This window comes from Capricornis sumatraensis, chromosome 1, assembly GCF_032405125.1.
Source record: "Capricornis sumatraensis isolate serow.1 chromosome 1, serow.2, whole genome shotgun sequence".
NCBI classification, from domain to species: Eukaryota; Metazoa; Chordata; class Mammalia; order Artiodactyla; family Bovidae; genus Capricornis; species Capricornis sumatraensis.
The window spans coordinates 244,696,140-244,715,669 of NC_091069.1; the positions used below are offsets into that span (position 1 = coordinate 244,696,140).

Here is a 19,530-nt window from a genome sequence, read left to right on the forward strand (position 1 = left end):
TAAACTCTTTTTCATTTCTCATTTTATTAATTTGAGCCTTCTCCCTTTTTTACTGGTGAGTCTGGTTAATGGTTTGTCAGTTTTGTTTACCTTTGGAATGAACCAGCTTTTAATTTTATTGATCTTTGCTATTATTTTCTTCATTTCTTTTTCATTTATTTCTGCTCTTGTTGTTGTTGTTCACTCAGTCATGTCTGACTCTTTGTGACCCCATGGACTGCAGCATGCCAGGATTCCCCATCCTTCACTGTTTCCCAGAGTTTGCTCAAACTCATGTTCATTGAGTCCAAGATGCCCCCTTCTCCTCCTGCCCTCTATCTTACCCTGTCCTTAATATGTCTGCTCTGAACTTTATGATTTCTTTCCCTCTACTAAATTTGGGGGGGTTTGTTCTTTTTCTTATTGCTTTAGGTGTAAGGCCAGGTTGTTTATTTGATGTTTTTCTTGCTTTCTGATGTAGGCTTGTATTGCTACAAACCTCCCTCGTAACACTGCTTTTACTGTATCCCATAAGTTTTGAGTTGTTCTGTTCTTATTGTCATTTGTTTCTAGGTATTTTTAAAATTTCCTCTTTGATTTCTTCAGTGACTTCTTGGTTATTTAGAAGTGTACTTTTTAGCCTCCATGTGTTTTTGTGTTTTACATCCCCACCCCCCATAATTGATATGTAATCTTATAGCATTATGGTTAGAAAAATGCCTGATATAGTATTAGTTTTCTTAAATTTACCAAGGCTTGATTTGTGACCCAAGAAATAATTTACCCCAGAGAATGTTCCAGATAAAAAACTGCTACTGCTTTTGGATGGAATGTCCTATAAGATATCAGTTAGGTCTACTGTGTCATTTAAGGCTTGTGTTTCCTTATTAATTTCTGTTTTGATAATCTGTCCATTGGTGTTAGTGGAGTGTTAAAGTCTTCTGCTATCATTGTGTTACTTATTATTTCCTCTTTTATAATTGCTACCATTTGCCTTATGTATTGACGTGCTCCTATGTTGGGTGCATATGTATTTATAGTTGTTATAATTTCTTTTTGGATTGATCTCTTGATCCCTTCACTATTATGTAGTGTCCTTCTTTGTCTCTTGTCTCTTTATTTTGATTTCCATTTGCATGGAATACCTTTTTCCAGTCCCTCACTTTCAATATGTATGTGTCTCTAGGTTTGAAATTGGTCTCTTATAGACAGCATATATAGGGGTCTTGTTTTTGTATCCATTCAGCCAGTCTGTGTCGTTTGGTTGGAGCATTTAATCCATTTACAATGTAAATGAATTAATTATTGATATATATGATCCTATTACCATTTATTTTATTGTTTTCAGGTTGTTTTTTTTTTTTTTCCCTTGGTAGGTCTTTTCTTTCTCTTGTGTTTCCCGACAAGAGAATTTCCTTTAGCATTTGTTGTAAAGCTGGTTTGGTGGTGCTTTTGATTTCTCCATCAAATCTAAATGAGACTCTTGCTATGTAGAGAAATATTGGTTGTGGGTTTTTTCCTTTCATCACTTTAAGTATATCCTGCCACTCCCTTCTGGCCTGTAGAGTTTCTGCTTAAAGATCAGCTGTTACCCTTAAGGGGATTCCCTTGTATGTCATTTGTTGCTTTTCTCTTGCTGTTTTTAATATTTCTTTGTGTTTAATTTTTGTTAGTTTGATTAATATGGGTCTTGGCATGTTTTTCTTTGGGCTTATCCTATATGGGACTCTCTGAGCTTTTTGTACTTGGGTGGCTATTTCCTTTCCCATGTTAGGGAAATTTTCAACTATAGTCTCCTCAAATTTTTTCTCATATCCTTTCTTTAATCTTCCTCTTCTGGGACCCCTTAATTCGAATGTTGGTACACTTAATGTTTTCCCAGAGGTCTCTGAGACTGTCCTCATTTCTTTTCGTTCTTTTTCCTTTATTCTACTCTGCCTCAGTTATTTCCACCATTCTTTCAGTTCACTTATCCACTCTTCTGCCTCAGTTATTCTGCTATTGGTTCCCTCTAGCATATTTTTTATTTCAGTCATTATGGTGTTCATCGTTGATTGTCAGGCCACTGCCCACACTTTCCTGGGAGCCTGTGCAGTCTGGCATTGCCAAGGAACCCTCGAACTGGGGCCAGTTCCCCTGGAAGAATGCATGTCCTGACTCAGGCTGTAGCAAATGCCCGCAGGCCTCTGCCACTACAGGCACTCCCCACACATCCCAGCTGTGCCTGCTGTACCTCTCCTATTCCCCAGCCTGACTGAGCAAGGGAGCCCCGAGCTTTCTTTCTCCTTTGTTTCTTATCGGTCCCCATGTCTTCTCAGTCCGTGCCTCCATTTTAGTTCTGGGATTTGGGATCACCTTTACTGCCGTTGCTCTGAGTCCTTTTCTGGGCGGACGGCCTATTCCTCTTCATTTGTTTGGCCTTTTCATTTTTAGCATCCTCCCTCATCCGCCGCATATTTCTCTTTTAATTTTGGTTAATTCACCGTGTTTGGAGTCTTCTTTCCTCAGCCTGCAAGGTTGTCATTCCTATTACTTCCGCCTCCACTGGGTGGGGGCAGACCAGTGCCGTGTGAAGGTCTCCTGTTGGCGGGGGGCTGGTGCCTGTGTTCTGGTAGGCGGAGCTGGATCCTGTCTCTCTGTAGGACAATTCCATGTCCAGTGGCATGTCTGGGGGAGTCTGTGAGCTCAGTATGCCTTTTGGCAGCCTCCTGTCTGTGAACAGGTAGTGTTGTGCTCTTGTTTTGCTGGTTGTTTGGTGTGATCGTCTGGCACTGGAGCTTGTCGGTCTTTATGTGGGGTCAGGTCTTAGCACTGAGATGGACACCTTTGGGAGAGCTCTTGTTGATTAATATTCCATGCAGTCAGGAGCTTGCTGTTGTCCAATGTTCCAGACTCAGTCTTCCACCTTGGAAATTCGGACTCAAACTCTGGCTGGAGCACAAAGGCTCCACAAGCCACATAGCACAGAAGAGAAAAAGAAAGAAATAGAATAAATATCAAGCAAACATACAAACAAACAAAAAGAATGGATGGACAAAACCCCACGACAAATGGTAAAAGCAACACTAAACATACAGGAACACACAATGAAACTCATACAAAGAAAAAAGAAGAAAGAATAAAAAGAGGAACCAACAAAGAAGAGGCAATCAAACCAATAAACAAACATACAGATGAAAACAACACTAAAAACTAGAGTAGCAAAAATACAAAACCAAAAACACAGGGGAAAATACAATATAATGAAAAACTACTGTAGAAAAAGGGAAAATACAATAAAATAATTTTTTAAAGCATTAAAAAGGAAAAATGAAAAACAAAAAATTAAAGAACTAATAAAAAAATGAACAGACTGAAATGAAAAAATAAAAAAGGCAGAGAGAGTGGTAGTAAGAAGAATATTTTCCTATGGCCTCACTTGCCCTTGCCACATAGTGAGCTCCAGCCAATCTGTCTACTCAGAAAATCCTCTGATATTTCTAGGAAGGTCTCTGGACCTGCTGGCACTGTGGAGTTAGCTCAGACTCGGATCTGGTCTTACTCCAGCTTGTACTTGCTTTCAAAGTCCACTGCTGCTGCTGCTGCTAAGTCACTTCAGTCCACAATTGCCCCCCAAAAGTCCACAGCCTCAAGCTAATTGCAGGGATTTAACCGGCTGCACCTGCAGCTACAGAAGTGAATTCCCTTCCTCTTCTTTGGTCACACAGCTCCTCATGTTCAGCATTGGTTTTGGCCCCACCTCTGTTTGTAGACCACATTGCATTGTTCCCAGCCCAGACACTGAAAGTCGCTCAGTCATGTCCAACTCTTTGTGACCCCATAGACTGTACAGTTCATGGAATTCTCAAGGCCGGAATACTGGAGTGGGTAGCCCGTTCCCTTCTCCAGCGGATATTCCCAACCCAGGGATCAAACCCATGTCTCTTGCATTGCAGGCAGATTCTTTACCAGCTGAGCGACCGGGGAAGCAAATGCAGCAGCTACACAGGGCTCACTTGCTCAGTTGGGCTGGGGAGCAGGAGAGGTACAACAGACATAGCTGGGATGTGTGAGGAGTGTCTGTGGTAGAGAGGCCTGCAGAGATTTGCTATAGCCTGAGGCAAGTAACATGCTCTCCCAGGGGAATTGGCCCACGCATGTGGGTCCCTCAGCAGTGCCAGACTGCACAGGCTCCCAGTAAGGTATGGGCAGTAACCTGCCTGCTCACAGCTTGGCAGCAGTTGCAGCAGCCTTCACACCCACTCCTGGGGTCACGGACTGCAGCAGTGGCCCATCCTGCCTCTGGCACTTATAAAGGTGGTGTCCTGCCATCTGCAAGCGTTTGGAGTTAGAAAGTCTCTTGTCTCTCTGGCTGCCCCAGGCTTTCCCCTGGACTCCCTCAACTGTGTTGGGGTGGCCCCTCAGTCTGTCTTCATTGCAGTTAAACCTGTCCTCTTCCTGGAGCCTGACTCCAAAGACTGAGCCTCAGCACCCAGCCCCGACTCACCATGGCAGGCATGCAAACAAGCATCTGAGGCTGGGAGGTACTGGTCGGTGCCGATCCCTGTGCTGAATTCTCTCGCCTTTGCCTTCTGCTCACCTGTTGCTGTGCTCCCCTCTGAGGTTCTGAAGCTGCCCCCATTTCCCTCCGCGAGGGGGTTTCCAAGTGTGTGGAAACTTTTCCTCCTTTATAGATCCCTCCCTGAAGCACAGGTACTGTCCTGATCCCTCTGGCTCTTTTTTTTTTTTTTTCTGATTTCTTTTGCTCTACCCTGTTACATGGAGATTAGCTTAGAGGTCTTCTGCCAGTGTTCAGTAGATGTTTTGTAGGAGCTGTTCCACATACAGATGTATTTTTTATGTATTTATGAGGAGGAAGATGATCTCCACATCTCACTCCTCTGCCATCTTGAAAGTCCCCCCTCCCTAGTAGGTATTTTCATGGCATAGTGATTAATTGCATGGTTAAGAACATTCACTGGGTTCAAATCCTAGCTCTTAAAGTGAAAGTGAAAGTCACTCAGTCGTGTCTGATTCTTTGCAATCCCATGGAATATACAGTCCATGGAATTCTCCAGGCTAGAATACTGAGTGGGTATCCTTTCCCTTCTCCAGAGGATCTTCCCAACCCGGGGATAGAACCCAGGTCTCCCGCATTGCAGGTGTATTCTTTACCATCTGAGCCACCAGGTAAACCCAAGAATACTGAATTGGGTAGCCTATCCCTTCTCCAGCGGATCTTCCCAACCCAGGAATTTAACCAGGGTTTCCTGCATTAGGCTACATGCTATATGCCTTTAGACAAGTTACTTAAGCTCTTTATGATCATTTAAATTATGACCAACCTAGACAGCATATTCAAAAGCAGAGACATTACTTTGCCAACTAAGGTCTGTCTAGTCAAGGCTATGGTTTTTCCTGTGGTCATGTATGGATGTGAGATTTGGACTGTGAAGAAGGCTGAGTGTCGAAGAATTGATGCTTTTGAGCTGTGGTGTTGGAGAAGACTCTTGAGAGTCCCTTGGACTGCAAGGAGATCCAACCAGTCCATTCTGAAGATCAGCCCTGGGATTTCTTTGGAAGGAATGATGCTAAAGCTGAAACTCCAGTACTTTGGCCACCTCATGCGAAGAGTTGACTCATTGGAAAAGACTCTGATGCTGGGAGGGATTGGGGGCAGGAGGAGAAGGGAACGACCGAGGATGAGATAGCTGAGTGGCATCACTGACTCGATGGATGTGAGTGTGAGTGAACTCCGGGAGTTGGTGATGGACAGGGAGGCCTCGCGTGCTGCGATTCATGGGGTCGCAAAGATTCAGACACGACTGAGCGACTGAACTGACTGACTGACTGACTGACCTATTTTATAGGGTCACTTTGAGGTTAAATGAGCTAATTCAGGCAAAGAGCTTATAACAGAGCAAAGCATATAGTCATTACCTCTGAAAGTTAGCCACTATTATTCAAGAGCCTCTTTCTTCAGTTAAAGTAATGTGCATATGTTAAATGTACTGAAAGGTCTGCAGCCACATTCTTAATGGCATTTGGCTTGATTATAGCCCAATAGTGGAATGCCTTTTGCATTCAACTCCCTCCTGAAGAAACAGTATAAGGAAATTTTAATGATTGCTAGGCAGTTCTCATTCTGGAATATAGTTTGGACCAGAACCTCCAGGGGCCATGCAGTTTTCAGGAATACATATGCCCTTAGTCTTTGTAAGACCAAAAAGAACCCTCAAAACAGAGTCATATATCTTGAAAATAACAGTGACAATTTGAAATCAATATCTCATAATGTGAAAGACCACCCAAAGAATTGGATTTGAGCACACTAAAATTGTAACCACAGTCAGGCAAACTGTTTCACAATTACAGTGCAAATTGATAGCTAAATTAAGTCCATTATTCCAGGTATCTACTATTCTCACATATCCTGTTAATAAAATAAAATGAGAAGTTCCAAGCATTCTTGAAAAATTAGACAGTAACCCAAGAAAACTAGGTTACAGGAGCATGCCTAAAGATATACCTCTTAAGGTACAGGGTATTTTAACTGGAAACCATGCACAGTAAAAAATGACTGAATACCTTTGATGGACCAGTTCCCTCAGTTTGAATGTGGATATGGAAGACAAACATAGCACAGGTGAGAAACCACTGGAATGGGAGATAGAGAAGCATATTTGTGTAATTTGGCCTTGAAGATCACACTGACAATGGCTCATATTCTTTCTTCACAGCCTTGCACAGCTCTGGGAGGGACTGTCACCCTCATTGGGTCCTCACAAAATTAGATATAGTTCTGGTAGCGAAATTATAGATTTGGTCTTATCAGTGGTGCCCTTTGGAGTTGTGCAGTAACAGCCTGCACAGCTGCACATGGCTCTTCTGACATAAGCTAGTATTCTGGGCTCTTGTAAGTTATGGCATAGGAACTCTGAATCAGGCAGGAGAGAGAAATATGAAACACACATTCTGTAGTTCTTATGTACATCTCAAGAAAGTAAATTCTGGCTTATTTTCAATTGTCCCAAGACTCCACAATGTCATCTTTTCAATAGATACTCTGCCAGTTCCTGTTAAACAAATAATATGTGACACCCACTTATGCTTAATCTGAATGTTCATAAGCATAACTGTCACTAAATGCTTGAAAGATAAATTTCTTTATATACTTACAGTGCAACTGCAGAGCTACCCTGCAGATCTGTAAGCTTTGTAGCTCTGTAGAGGTTTAAACTTTTATGGTTTGTAGAGGTTTGTAGAGGTTTAACCTTTTATGGTTTCAATTTGCTACCACCTGGGGCAAAGGGATTTGAAACATCAAGTTACTGAAGCGCCTTAATTTTTTGGCAAGACTTAAGTGAATTCTAGGATACTCCATGCAGTCAGCTTACCACTAATAGATTTTTTAAGATAAATGCATTTAACATTTATACTCAGTAGGCTTTTTTTAAATAAAGCAATTACTTACACAGCATTAATTATATAAGCTGCCTCCTCCTGACTATTCAAATTCTTGTCTTCCAGGGCCATTTCTGAATACCGACACATCAGGTCCTGAAAAAAGAACAGCCATAACATGCCTTAAAGAATCCTCTTCAGGGATGAAGAGGCATAAAATGACCAGGGGCCTTTTCTGATGTGTAATACTATTGACCGTGTCTGAGGCTTGAAATCAAACCCACCAGTAACATTTTTCCTTCTGTAAAGGGTTTAAAACATAACAGAGCAGCTCCTATGGGGTCAGGCCCCTGCCCACCTCTCTAACCTCATATTGCTCTGCCTGCTCTCTCACTTCCAGTCACAAAGACACAGATAGGCCTTTTCTCAGCTCCAAGAACACACAGCTTTCTCCCACCTCAGGGCTGTTAGTGGACAATGTCTTCACTCCCAGTGAAACCAAGCAGAAACCTGTGCGGCTTCTGAGCAAGAAAGTCTTTCTGTGTCACCTGTTTCTCGTTTACAGGGAATAGACTCAGCCTCCATGACCTTCCCTGATTCCAAAGGACAGGTTCAAATAGCTGTTGATCAGCGAAGGGAGGGGATGCAGAGACAAGGGAGAAGTAGGCAAAAAACAACAGTGCAGCCTCGGGGCAGAGTCCTGGTTCCCTTCGAAGGATGTGTATAACAGTATCTCTGAGCTCTTCTGCAGAACTAAAATCCTGAATAAATGGAAGATGTTAACTACTTGAGGAAGCATTCCTCATTCCACAGAGAAGGTCACAGTTTGGTAATCTCAGGGACCACAGAAGCTCATCAGGAGATCACTTGAGACCAGACTAAAGGAGTGAAGGCCCTGCACACACCCTGACCCTTATCAGTAACCCCACCCTTGAGCCTTTGCTATAAAGTGAAAGAGAAGTTGTTCAGTCTGACTCTTTGCGACCCCATGGACTGTAGCCTACCAGGCTCCTCTAACCATGGGATTTTCCAGGCAAGAATACTGGCTGCTGCTGCTAAGTCACTTCAGTCGTGTCCGACTCTGTGTGACCCTGTAGATGGCACCCCACCAGGCTCCCCCATCCCTGGGATTCTCCAGGCAAGAACACTGGAGTGAGTTGCCATTTCCTTCTCCAATGCATGAAAGTGAAAAGTGAAAGTGAAGTCGCTCAGTCGTGTCCAACTCTTAGCGACCCCATGGACTGCAGCCTACCAGGCTCCTCCGTCCATGAGATTTTCTAGGCAAGAGTACTGGAGTGGAAGAATACTGGAGTAGGTTGCTATTTCCTTCTCCAGGAGATCTTCCCCACCCAGGAACTGAACCTGGGTCTTCTGCATTGTAGGCAGATGCTTTACTGTCTGAGCCACCAGGACCCCTGGGTTGGAACACACAGTTTTGAGGGCATGAGCCCACCGTGTCCCCCTTTGTCTGACAAAGCAATAAAGCTATTCTTTTCTACCTCACCCAAAACTCTTGTCTCCAACATTTGATTCAGCACTGGTGCACAGAGGCCAAGTTTCAGCATCACCAGGGCCAGGACTAGGGTAAGAGGGCACTCACCTCTCAGGTGCAAATTTAAGGGGCACAAGAAACTCAGTAACTAAGATAAATAATAGTTTAATACAATAATTTTTTTAATTAATGACAAAAAGCCTTGGAGAATACAATATCAAACCCAGTCCTGAACTTGCACCATTCCACCTCACTTTCTTTTCAAGCTGACCTTAGGTCTACTTGCCAGCAAAACCAATTTGCTAACACCAGATTGTGGTGCAGGAAAGTACAGTGTTTATTGCAGGGTGCCAAGAAAGGAGAATGGGCACCTAGTATTCAAAAGACCCAAAAGCCCTGATAGCTTTTAGGGAAGGTTTTTTTTTTTTTCCCAAACTTTAAATTTGTATATTGGCATATAGCTGATTAACAATGTTGTGGTAGTTTCAGGTGAACAGTGAAGGGACTCAGCCATACATGTACATGTATCCATTCTCCCCCAAATCCTACCTCCATCCACTCTGGCACATAACTTTGAGTAGAGTTCCAAGTGCTACACAATAGGTCTTTGTTGGTTATCCGTTTTGAATATAGCAGTGTGTACAATGGCACCCAACTCCAGTACTCCTGCCTGGGAAATCCCATGGGCGGAGGAGCCTGGTAGGCTGCAGTCCATGGGGTCGCCAAGAGTCGGACATGACTGAGCCACTTCCCTTTCATTTTTCACTTTCATGCATTGGAGAAGGAAATGGCAACCCACTCCAGTGTTCTTGCCTGGAGAATCCCAGGGACAGGGGAGCCTGGTGGGCTACCGTCTATGGGGTCGCACAGAGTCAGACACGACTGAAGTGACTTAGCAGTAGCAGCAGCAGCACATGACATTAGGGAAGGTTTTTTAAAGGCAACATTTGGGGTGAGGGTTGCAGCTCACAGACTTTCTTAGGATTGGTAGATGGTGAGGTGACAGGCAGGGTGGTGTTTTGGAAATCTTGACATCAACCAGTCTGAGGTCTACGTACTGGTTGTCATCATATAGTTACCACCTGGGCAGGGGGTCTTAGTTTCTGCAGAACAACTCAAAGGTATGCAACACATCATCATATATATCCCTTGGGGGAAGACCTAGGACTCACGGAACTATTGTTTAGGCTATCCTAATTTTCTTGCTTTACTGCTTTTCTTTTGTTTCTGCATTCCCTCATTTCTCTAATTAGTAATGGTTTGAGTCTGCATTTTGGAACTCAGGGAAGAGCTGCTGCTGCTAAGTTGCTTCAGTCGTGTCCGACTCTGTGCAACCCCATAGACGGCAGCCCACCAGGCTCCCCTGTCCCTGGGATTCTCCAGGCAAGAACACTGGAGTGGGTTGCCATTTCCTTCTCCAATGCATGAAAGTGAAAAGTGAAAGTGAAGTCGCTCAGTTGTGTTCAACTCTTAGTGACCCCATGGACTGCAGCTTACCAGGCTCCTCTGTCCATGGGATTTTCCAGGCAAGAGTACTAGAGTGCGTTGCCATTGCCTTCTCTGCAGGGAAGAGCGAAGACACTAAAAGAGCCTTTTTCTACCGTAGCAGTGGACATGGAGGGACTTTCATCCCTGGGAAAGCTCTGCAGTGTCCTGCTTCATTTTAGCTTCACCTTAATCCTAGCCTTGTTGGATCCTGTCCTTGAACTTTTGGTGTTTTGCTACTATGGATTTTTTATTTGCATCACTTTGGATTTTTTAAACATTGCATTACAACACAGTTTATCTTGATTACTGAGTTTTGGGCATCCTCTTTAATTTTGCATCAGGGCAAATGCCTCACTTGTCTCACCCTATTCCCAGGGAATCTATTTGATACCTTGTGAATTGTGTGTTTGTTGGCTCACATACCCTTCATTGTGGTTTTGATCACAATAACCAGCCTCTTCTCAGAAGTCTGCCCTCAGACAAGAGGACAGCTATGTTCAGGGAGAGCTACAAGCAGCAGGGAGCTCCTACCACCTCCCCTTCCTGTCATGCTCATCCCACATCTTTAGGGGTTCCTCCTCCAGGGAATATCACCTAAGTCAGAGCTTTGTAGCACCCACTCCATGTGATCCCAACATTCTCACTCAGGCTTCTGTAGGGCTGGCTGCTTCTCACTGTCTCACTGATGTTGCAATGTCAATCTGCTCCTTCTCTGGCCAACAAAGCCTTTCCTTTACTGTATTTCACAGCATCCTGTTTTCTTTCTTCTTAGTGCTTCTGATAGTTTACAATTATTTTATTTACTTGCTTACTTTTACCCGGTTATTGGATCCTCTTACTAGTAGTCAAGCTTCAAAGGACAGAAGCCATATCTGTGCCTGTCATTTAACCAACCTCCCCCCCAGCCCTGGAGTGTCATGTCAGCACAGTGCTGGATGCTCAACTAACAACTGCACATCAAGTCAGCATCCTTGCTTCCTGTGGACTGAGAACTGGATACTGATGGAAAGGTGTGCCCATTTGTGAAGGTGAATGACTGCTTTGTGGGTCCACTTAAAATTATTCATAAAATTAAAGGAAATCTGCCTGAGGGATTTGGATTATAAAAGCCTATAAAACTAAAACAAACAAACAAAAACAAAACCTCCTGAGAGGATATCATTTTCTGTTTTCTTACCATGAAGGCAGATTCTCTGCATCAGAATGTCTAACCTTCAGGAAAACAAAATAAACTCAGCTAAGCAATAAAAAGTATTATTAGGATATAAAATAAAGGAGTAGAATAATAAAGGCCTAATGAAACCTCCAGATTTTGCATCATTAGTAGTACATTGTTATACTAGCAGGAATACACTTACAAAGTATCAAGGAAAGATTTGTGAGTCAAGAGTTCTAAGGGCGGATGTTGCTGTTAGGGAGAAAATTACAATTCTAACTTCTCATATCTGGGGCACCAGGGAACTGGAGTTCATACACCTTCTTTGGCAAAGAGACTGACTACTAACAATTTCCCCCAGCTTTTAAAAAATGTCTTGTTTTGCCTTTCTGACTGATTCTTTAATGCAGCACATCTTCAAGTCCTAGAAATATAAATGCTAACATGTACTTCCCAGTATCCCTTTCATTTTAAATACCTGTAGTTGTTCATCAATGTAAGGAAGTTTCAGAATTTCTATTGCAGATGGTCTCAATGAAGGACACTTGTTCAACATGCTGTAATGTTTAAAAAGAAGATTATTTTTCAAATGAACTAAAATGTAAGTACAATTTAAAATTGTTTATGCAGCAATATATTTCTTTCCGTACCTTTCCATAATGGCATTCAGCTGTCTTGGGTATCTCTCAGGGAGAGAAGGAGTGTCTCCTTCAACAATTTTTAAAACAATGGATAAGAAATTGGAGCCAGTGAACGCATGATTCATGCAGCACATCTCATACAAAATGCATGCCAGGGACCTGAAGACATAGTCAAAGAATCTGAATGAGGAATAAATGTTCTGTTTTAAATTTGATCATCATACAAAGTACAAAACCTCAGATGTGCTAGGGCACTGGATGTGAGGCACTAACATACACTTTGTTTTCTACTTAAATACATGTTTATTAAAAAAGAAAAAAGGAAAAACTGAAAGAAGAAAGCACAAAATGCAAGTCTGAATGAACACCTTTTGTCAGAGGAGAGCAAACAATCCAACAGGAATATGCCTATACAGAGTAGCGACTCAATAAATATTTGATAAAGGTAGTAAGGAATCTTTGAATTAACCTCTTTGAAGGAAAAATAAAATGCAGATAAATACTGTCTTCCTAAGGCAGTTCAGTTAGTGTTATATATGCAAAATGAAATTTAAATTTATTAGCCTAGCCTTCCCTCTAATGTGTGCCCAAGAATTTTGAAAAGGAAGCTGGCATCTTTATTAGTTTTCTAAATAGAATCCAATTGCAAATAGGGTGGGAGAGTGGTTGCCTGAAGCTCATATTAATGTGCATAAATTCTCCCTTTAGGAGTATGAAACAGAATATTAAGGTTCTAGATCAGTTCAACACTAATTTGTAATAACTATGCAAATCACTCATCTCTAAACCAGTAGAAAAATATTTTAAATAATCTACATCATTAAGAAAACTAAGGGGAGATTTCTGCCTGAACTTAGTGTTAGGAAATAATTTTTCTCCTGAACAATGGGTTAATTTACCTTCTGGGTATTTTGAATTATATAACTAGCCAGGTCTCCCTTTTCTTATTAGTTGTTTGAAAGATCAGAAATAAATTTGCCACTGACCTTGTGTAAGCTGTGTTTTATGTAACTTTAAACATAAAAGGCAAAGTATATATCAATATATACATACATACATGAATACTGTCTTTTTAACCATTTTATGGGTGTTCAACAAAATGTGCGTTTGTAAGAAAATCCTGGATGCATACATTGAAAATGTTTCTGTTCCAGTCAATAATAACACTAAAAATGTTTAAATGATTGGTACTTTACATATTACAAAGCACTTTCATACAGATCTCAACACAGCCTCATAATTTCCCACTGAAATAGAGCCAATAATATATTTTCCCCCTTTTGACATGATGAAACTGGCTCAGAGAAGTTAAATGACTTGGTTTAAGTTAAACTGACTCCTGAGTTAAGTATTTTTCTTTTCAAATCTGAGACTATTCCCATTATAGAACACTAGAAATATGGGGATGTTAGGAGAAATTACATGATATTGACTAGAACTGCAAGCTCAATGTCAACTTTATAAACTATGAAAATTATTTGAAGCTCAATAAATTTTCATCTATCTGTAAGACTATTAAATGGTATTTGGTATAGATGCACATATTTAGATTCCTATACCCAGAAAAACAATTTCTTTCAAATAAAGGTGAAACAAACACACTTTTAGACAAAGAAAGATTGAGAAAATTCATGGCAACAGGAAAGGACTAAAATCCCAAAAGGGAGTTCTTCCAACAGATGGACAATGATCCCAGGCAGAAATAAGAAATGAAAGAAGGAATGAAGAACACTGGAAAAAGTTTAATACTTTTAATACTGAATACGTTTAATCAACACAAACTCAATAAAACAATATTAACTATCTTGTGGGATTTAAAATGACACAGAATAACGCTTTTGACAAAAATGATGCAAAATACAGAAGAGGGTAAATAGAGTTAAAGTATCGTAAGATCCTAACACTACTGGGAAAGTGGTAAAAGTAGTAATTTTTGTTGTCGTTTAGTCACTAAGTCACGTCTGACTCTGTGACCCTATGGATTGTAGTCCGACAGCCTCCTCTGTCCATGAGATTTTCCTGGCAAAAATACTGGAGCAGGTTGCCATTTCCTTCTCCAGGGGATCTTCCCAACTCAAGGATTGAACCCACGTTTCCTACATTAGTAGGCAAATTCTTTACCACTGAACCATCAGGGAAGCCCTGGTAATTTTTACTAGACTATAGTAAATCAAGATTCTCTATTGTCTGAGTCACCAGGGAAGCCAAGTCAAGAATGCATATTTTAACCACTAGAGTTACCACCAGAAGAATGGTAAAACAATGTATAACTGACAAGTGTAAAACTAACCAGTTACTACAGCGAAAAAAATCAAACAATAAAAATTAAATTAAAACCAAAAAAGCAAGAAAGGACAAAAGAACATAAAACAAGTGAGATGTGAAGATTAAAAAGAAGACAAACTGTCATTAAGCATTTCAACATGATTATGTATATCAAAAAGGTCAAAAGACACTACAAACTACTAGAATTAACAATTGAATTTAGCAAGGCTGTTGGATACAAAGGTCATCTCTATAAACCTGTGACAAACAAATTTTAAAAACAAAATTTTAAATGTCATTTACATTAACATCACAAAATGTCAAATATGTAGGAATAAATTAAACACAACATATGTAAGACCCTTCATTATAGCCTTAGTACTCTGCTGAGAGAAATTAAAGAAGATCTTAAAAAAAAAAAAAAGGGAGGGATAAATTCACACTCTTGGATTGGGACATTCAATATTCTGAAGATATCAATTTTTCCCAGAAGATCTATAGATCTAATGCAATGTAAATCCGAATCCTAGCAGACTTTTTTGTAGCTGACCCTGAAGTTTACATGGAATTACAAAAGGAAAAGGGTGGCCAAGGCAACTGAAGATGAATAAGTTTGGAGGTCCTGTATTACCAAACAGCAAGATTATTATGAAGTTGCATTTCTTATGAAAGTATGATACTGGTGAGGAAGAAAAAATATAGCAGCGGAACAAAATACAGATCAAACCAGATCTGCACATAGTCAACTAGTTGACTAATGCAAAGATAAATGCACTGTGGTAGAGAGAAAGATGATCTTTTTAATAAATTATGCTAGGACAATTGAACATCCATACGGAACATATTACATACGAATGCCTCTCTCACATCATCTTCAAGCACAAAAACCAACTAAAGGTGGTCTAAATGAAAATCAAGTCATAAAATTTTAAGAAAAACAGGTAAACATCTGCCTGATCTTGGTGTAAGCAAAGATTTTTTTTAAGTAAAATGCAAAAAGCATGAACAATAAAGTTAGGGACTGATAAATGGACTTCATTAAAATAATAAACATCTATTCACAAAGTCACATCTGGGTTTCATGAAGACATAATTCTATCTGAGTCATACTTGACGAATGTATTGGGGTTATAAAAAGATGAGGAACTATCTGGCTAGATAGACCATGGAACAATTAGATTTAGAGGACAACGCGGTAATCAATTTTGATGCAAAACTACTCCCTTTTTTGGAAATCCTCTCAGCTACGCTGAATGCATGCTGCTTTCCATTTACCTATTTTATTTCGAGCTACTGACATGGGCTGCGCCGCAGCGCATGGAGACTTCCTTTATCAGCCCGTAACTTGTGGAAAGGGATCTGCTCCGGTCCCAGCGCACCTACCTGGCATGGGAGTCAGCAAATGAAATATGAGCCAATATGATGCAGAAACTTTGATGACATTTGGGGCAAAAGATGTTTTGATTATCCTGTACCAGTTTTACAATCTATCTACTATGTATACTTTGTATTCTAATAACTATACATATATGTAGCTATATGTCTATGTTTTAATTTTCTCCAGTACTCTTGTCTGGAAAATCCCATGGACGGAGGAGTCTGGTGGGCTGCAGTCCATGGGGTCGCTGAGAGTTGGACACGACTCAGTGACTTCCCTTTCACTTTTCACTTTCATGCATTGGAGAAGGAAATGGCAACCCACTCCAATGGTCTTGCCTGGAGAATCCCAGGGACAGCAGAGCCTGGTAGGCTGCCGTCTATGGGGTGGCAAAGAGTTGGACACGACTGAAGCGACTTAGCAGTTTCCAACCAGGCATATCTACATGGGAATAATTATATTATCTCAAACTTATCACTTCTATCCTTTTTGAAGGCTTTTCTCTTATTTGACTCCCAGGTCTTAAATATGGCAATGCAACAGCAGGGAAGGGTCAGGGGCCAGGAGATGAGTTGAAAAACAACAAGAGATATATCTTACTTAGAAGTCTGCAACTTGCATTCCTTCCCCCACCCCCACCCCCTGCAAAATACAGCCAACTGTGAAGAAGTAAACAAATAAATCCCTGAGGGGGTGAATGTGGCAGTGAATGGGAAGACTGGGATCAGGTGTATGAAGCAAATTATACCTGAATTCCATAAACTTGCCATCTGTCCAAATCGACCAGAACTGCTCAGAGGATTTCTGAAGCACAGATTGATAATGAATTGCAAATGTAACTCTGACTTTGTCTTGTCTCGAGATGAATAAATTTTACTCTTTGAAATTTGCCCTGATTCTGCAAAGAGGAGCCTACCCCACAGTGGGGCATGACTTTAGTGATGGAAATTTTATTGATCTTCTAGATATACGTTTACTTGGTATAAGCAAAGACTACCCTAACATATCCATATCTGGGAAAAAGTATATATAATTTAAGCAGCTGAATAAGTAGAGTAATAGAAATTTAATACAAGTATAGCAGGTTTTGCTTTAATATGTTACCCTAAATAAAAGTCTTTAGTGTAGTATTGTTGAAAATCAACATAAACTCAGTCAATATGATGAATGACTCTGGGGCTGCTTGAACAAATTTTAAGAAGTATATATTAATAACTACTATCTATTAAGGGCCAATCATATCCCAGAATCTGTAGTGGTTCTTCCCAAGCTTTAATATGCATACAAATCTCCCAAGGAATTTGTTAGAATGCTAGTTCTGAGTATTTGGGGAGAAATGGTCGTTACATTGGGAGCATAGTTTCTGTATCTTCCTTGAATTCTCATGTAAAAACAGAGCAGCTAGATAGCAAAACTTAAAACCAGGGCCAACATTTTTAACAAAGTGAGGTGACAAAGTATCTCCTTGAGCCTCAAGGTACAAGTATATGGAGACAAATCACAATTGCCACGTGACCTGCATAATGTCAGCATCTGTGTGAGAAGAATTAGAGTCAGTGGAGTCAGTGACTGAGAGACAAAACAATGAAAGACCCTCAAAACAGTCAACAGGTACTCGCTGAAAAGCACAGGGGCCAATCTAAGAACAGCAGCTAAAACTCACAGTGGTTCTGCCCAATCCAAAATCAGAGGGAACGTGAGAAAACCCCAGGGTAAGGCCTAAAGGGACCGGAGCAGGAAGATCACAGGGCAGAGGGGAAACAAAAGGGAAAGACTGTTTGATCTTTAGCTGTTCTTGGGGTAACGGTCATAGACTCCACACAAACCATAAAGTCTGGGAAATAAACATGGATAGCATTCAAAGCTGGGTCGAGAGGTGGGTTGGCAACAATGATGAAAGCATCTTTCCAATGCCAGCTGTTACTCAGCCCCTCGCTGCACAGAGGCTGCTTGTGGCAGCAGCATGTATTGCTCATGTGACATAAGAGACTTCACATACTGGAATCTAAAGAAGGGTACAAATGAACTTATTTACAAGACAGAAATAAAATTACAGATGTAGAAAACAAACTTACAGTTACCAGCGGTCAAGGGGAGGAGGGGTAAACTGGAATTTGGGGATTGACATATACACGCTACTATATATAAAACAGATAATAATAAGAACCTGCTGTATAACACAGGAAACTGCCCAATGCTCTGTAATGACCCATATGGGAAAAGAATCTTAAAAAGAGTAGGTACATGTATATGTATAACCTAGATAGTGTATTAAAAAGCAGAAACATCCCTTTGCTGACAAAAGTCTATACAGACAAAGCTATGGTTTTTCCACTGGTCAAGTATGGATGTGAGAATTGGACCATAAAGAAGGCTGAGCACCAAAGAATTGATTCTTTTGAATTGTGATGCTGGAAAACTCTTGAGAGTCCCTTGGACTGCAAGGAGATCAAACCAGTCAACACTGAAGGAAATCAATTCTGAATATTCTTTGGAAGAACTGATGCTGAAGCTGAAGTTCTAATACCTTGGTCACCCGATGTGAAGAGCTGACTCATTGGAAAAGACCCTGATGCTCAGAAAGATTGAAGGCAAAAGGAGAAGGGGGCGGCAGAGGATGATATGGTTAGACAGCATCACTGACTCAATGGACATGCATCTGAGCAAATTCCGGGAGATGGTGAAGGACAGAGGAGCCTGGCATGCTACAGTCCATGGGGTCGCTAAGAATCAGACATGACTTAGCAACTGAACAACAATGACAAAAATAAATGATCCACTTTGCTGTACACAAGAAACTAACATAACATTGTAAATCAACTACACTCCAATAAAATTCTTTTTTAAAAAAAGATACTTTACACTTTGAGTGAATGGTTGTGGCTTTCATCATCTTTGATAGTCTCCGGAGGTTCTTTTAAGATGGCCTTAACCTTAGGACTTCCTGTGGTTCAGTGGTTAAGAATCTGCCTTGCAATGTAGGGGGGATGCAGGTTCCATCCTTGGTCAGGGAACTCAAATCCCACATGTCACACAGCAAATAAGTCCTTGTGCCACAACTACTGAGCCCTCCTGCCACAACTAGAGAATAATCCATGCACATAAATGAAAGATCTCACATGCCCCTGCTCTTTCTCTAAGCACTAGACAGCCTCATTTCAGACCAGGACACAGCCTGGGTCCTGGACCCGTGACACTGGAGCAGGAGCAGAGCAGGCCTGCAACCTGGAGCAGAGGCTCAGGTCACCTGCAGTTCTCATGTAATGTGAAGAAGAAATACATTTTATAAGTGCCTCAGAGATTTTTGGAGCTGTTTGTTATTTTTCAGCCAAACCAACTTGTGCACAATCTCCTCATGTAACAGTCTTCAGCAGCTTCTCATCCCACAGAAGGTAAAATCCAAGGTCCTCACTATGGTCATTCACCACATGAACCCTGACTGCTTCCTCAGCCTCATGGATTTATTGCACATCCACACACACACACACACACATGCACACACATTCACACTTTGTCCTCAGCTAGCCGGAGGACACTGAGCAGAGCTTCCCTTTGGAAGGACTATACTTCCATGTCCTTATAGTGCTCTCAGGGGCTTTCAGGAGTCAGAGAAGGCCCAGGTCACTTGCAACTACTTTCAAATTCTCAGTATATTTTGAAAATGAAAAAACACCAAAATGGAGTTTGAAAAATTAGATTTTGAAAATTTTACATCTAATAAATTAACACTGCAGCCTACTTCCATGCA

At 41.1% G+C, this 19,530-nt stretch overlaps 1 protein-coding gene across 4 annotated transcripts in view; it reads right to left on the reverse strand.

Annotated features, from left to right (window-relative positions):
* Window positions 1–19,530, reverse strand: part of NEK11 (NIMA related kinase 11) — a 277,295-nt gene that overhangs the window by 157,469 nt on the left and 100,296 nt on the right. For 3 of the 4 annotated variants that reach the window (XM_068973446.1, XM_068973440.1, XM_068973433.1), the window contains 3 exons: window positions 12,149–12,298; window positions 11,977–12,055; window positions 7,433–7,518 (listed from right to left, as the gene is read on the reverse strand). The exons of the other annotated variant lie outside the window; for it this stretch is intronic. In XM_068973446.1, the coding sequence (XP_068829547.1) occupies window positions 7,433–7,518; window positions 11,977–12,055; window positions 12,149–12,298 (315 nt within the window). The remainder of the gene's footprint in view (window positions 1–7,432; window positions 7,519–11,976; window positions 12,056–12,148; window positions 12,299–19,530) is intronic. 4 annotated transcript variants of the gene reach the window in all.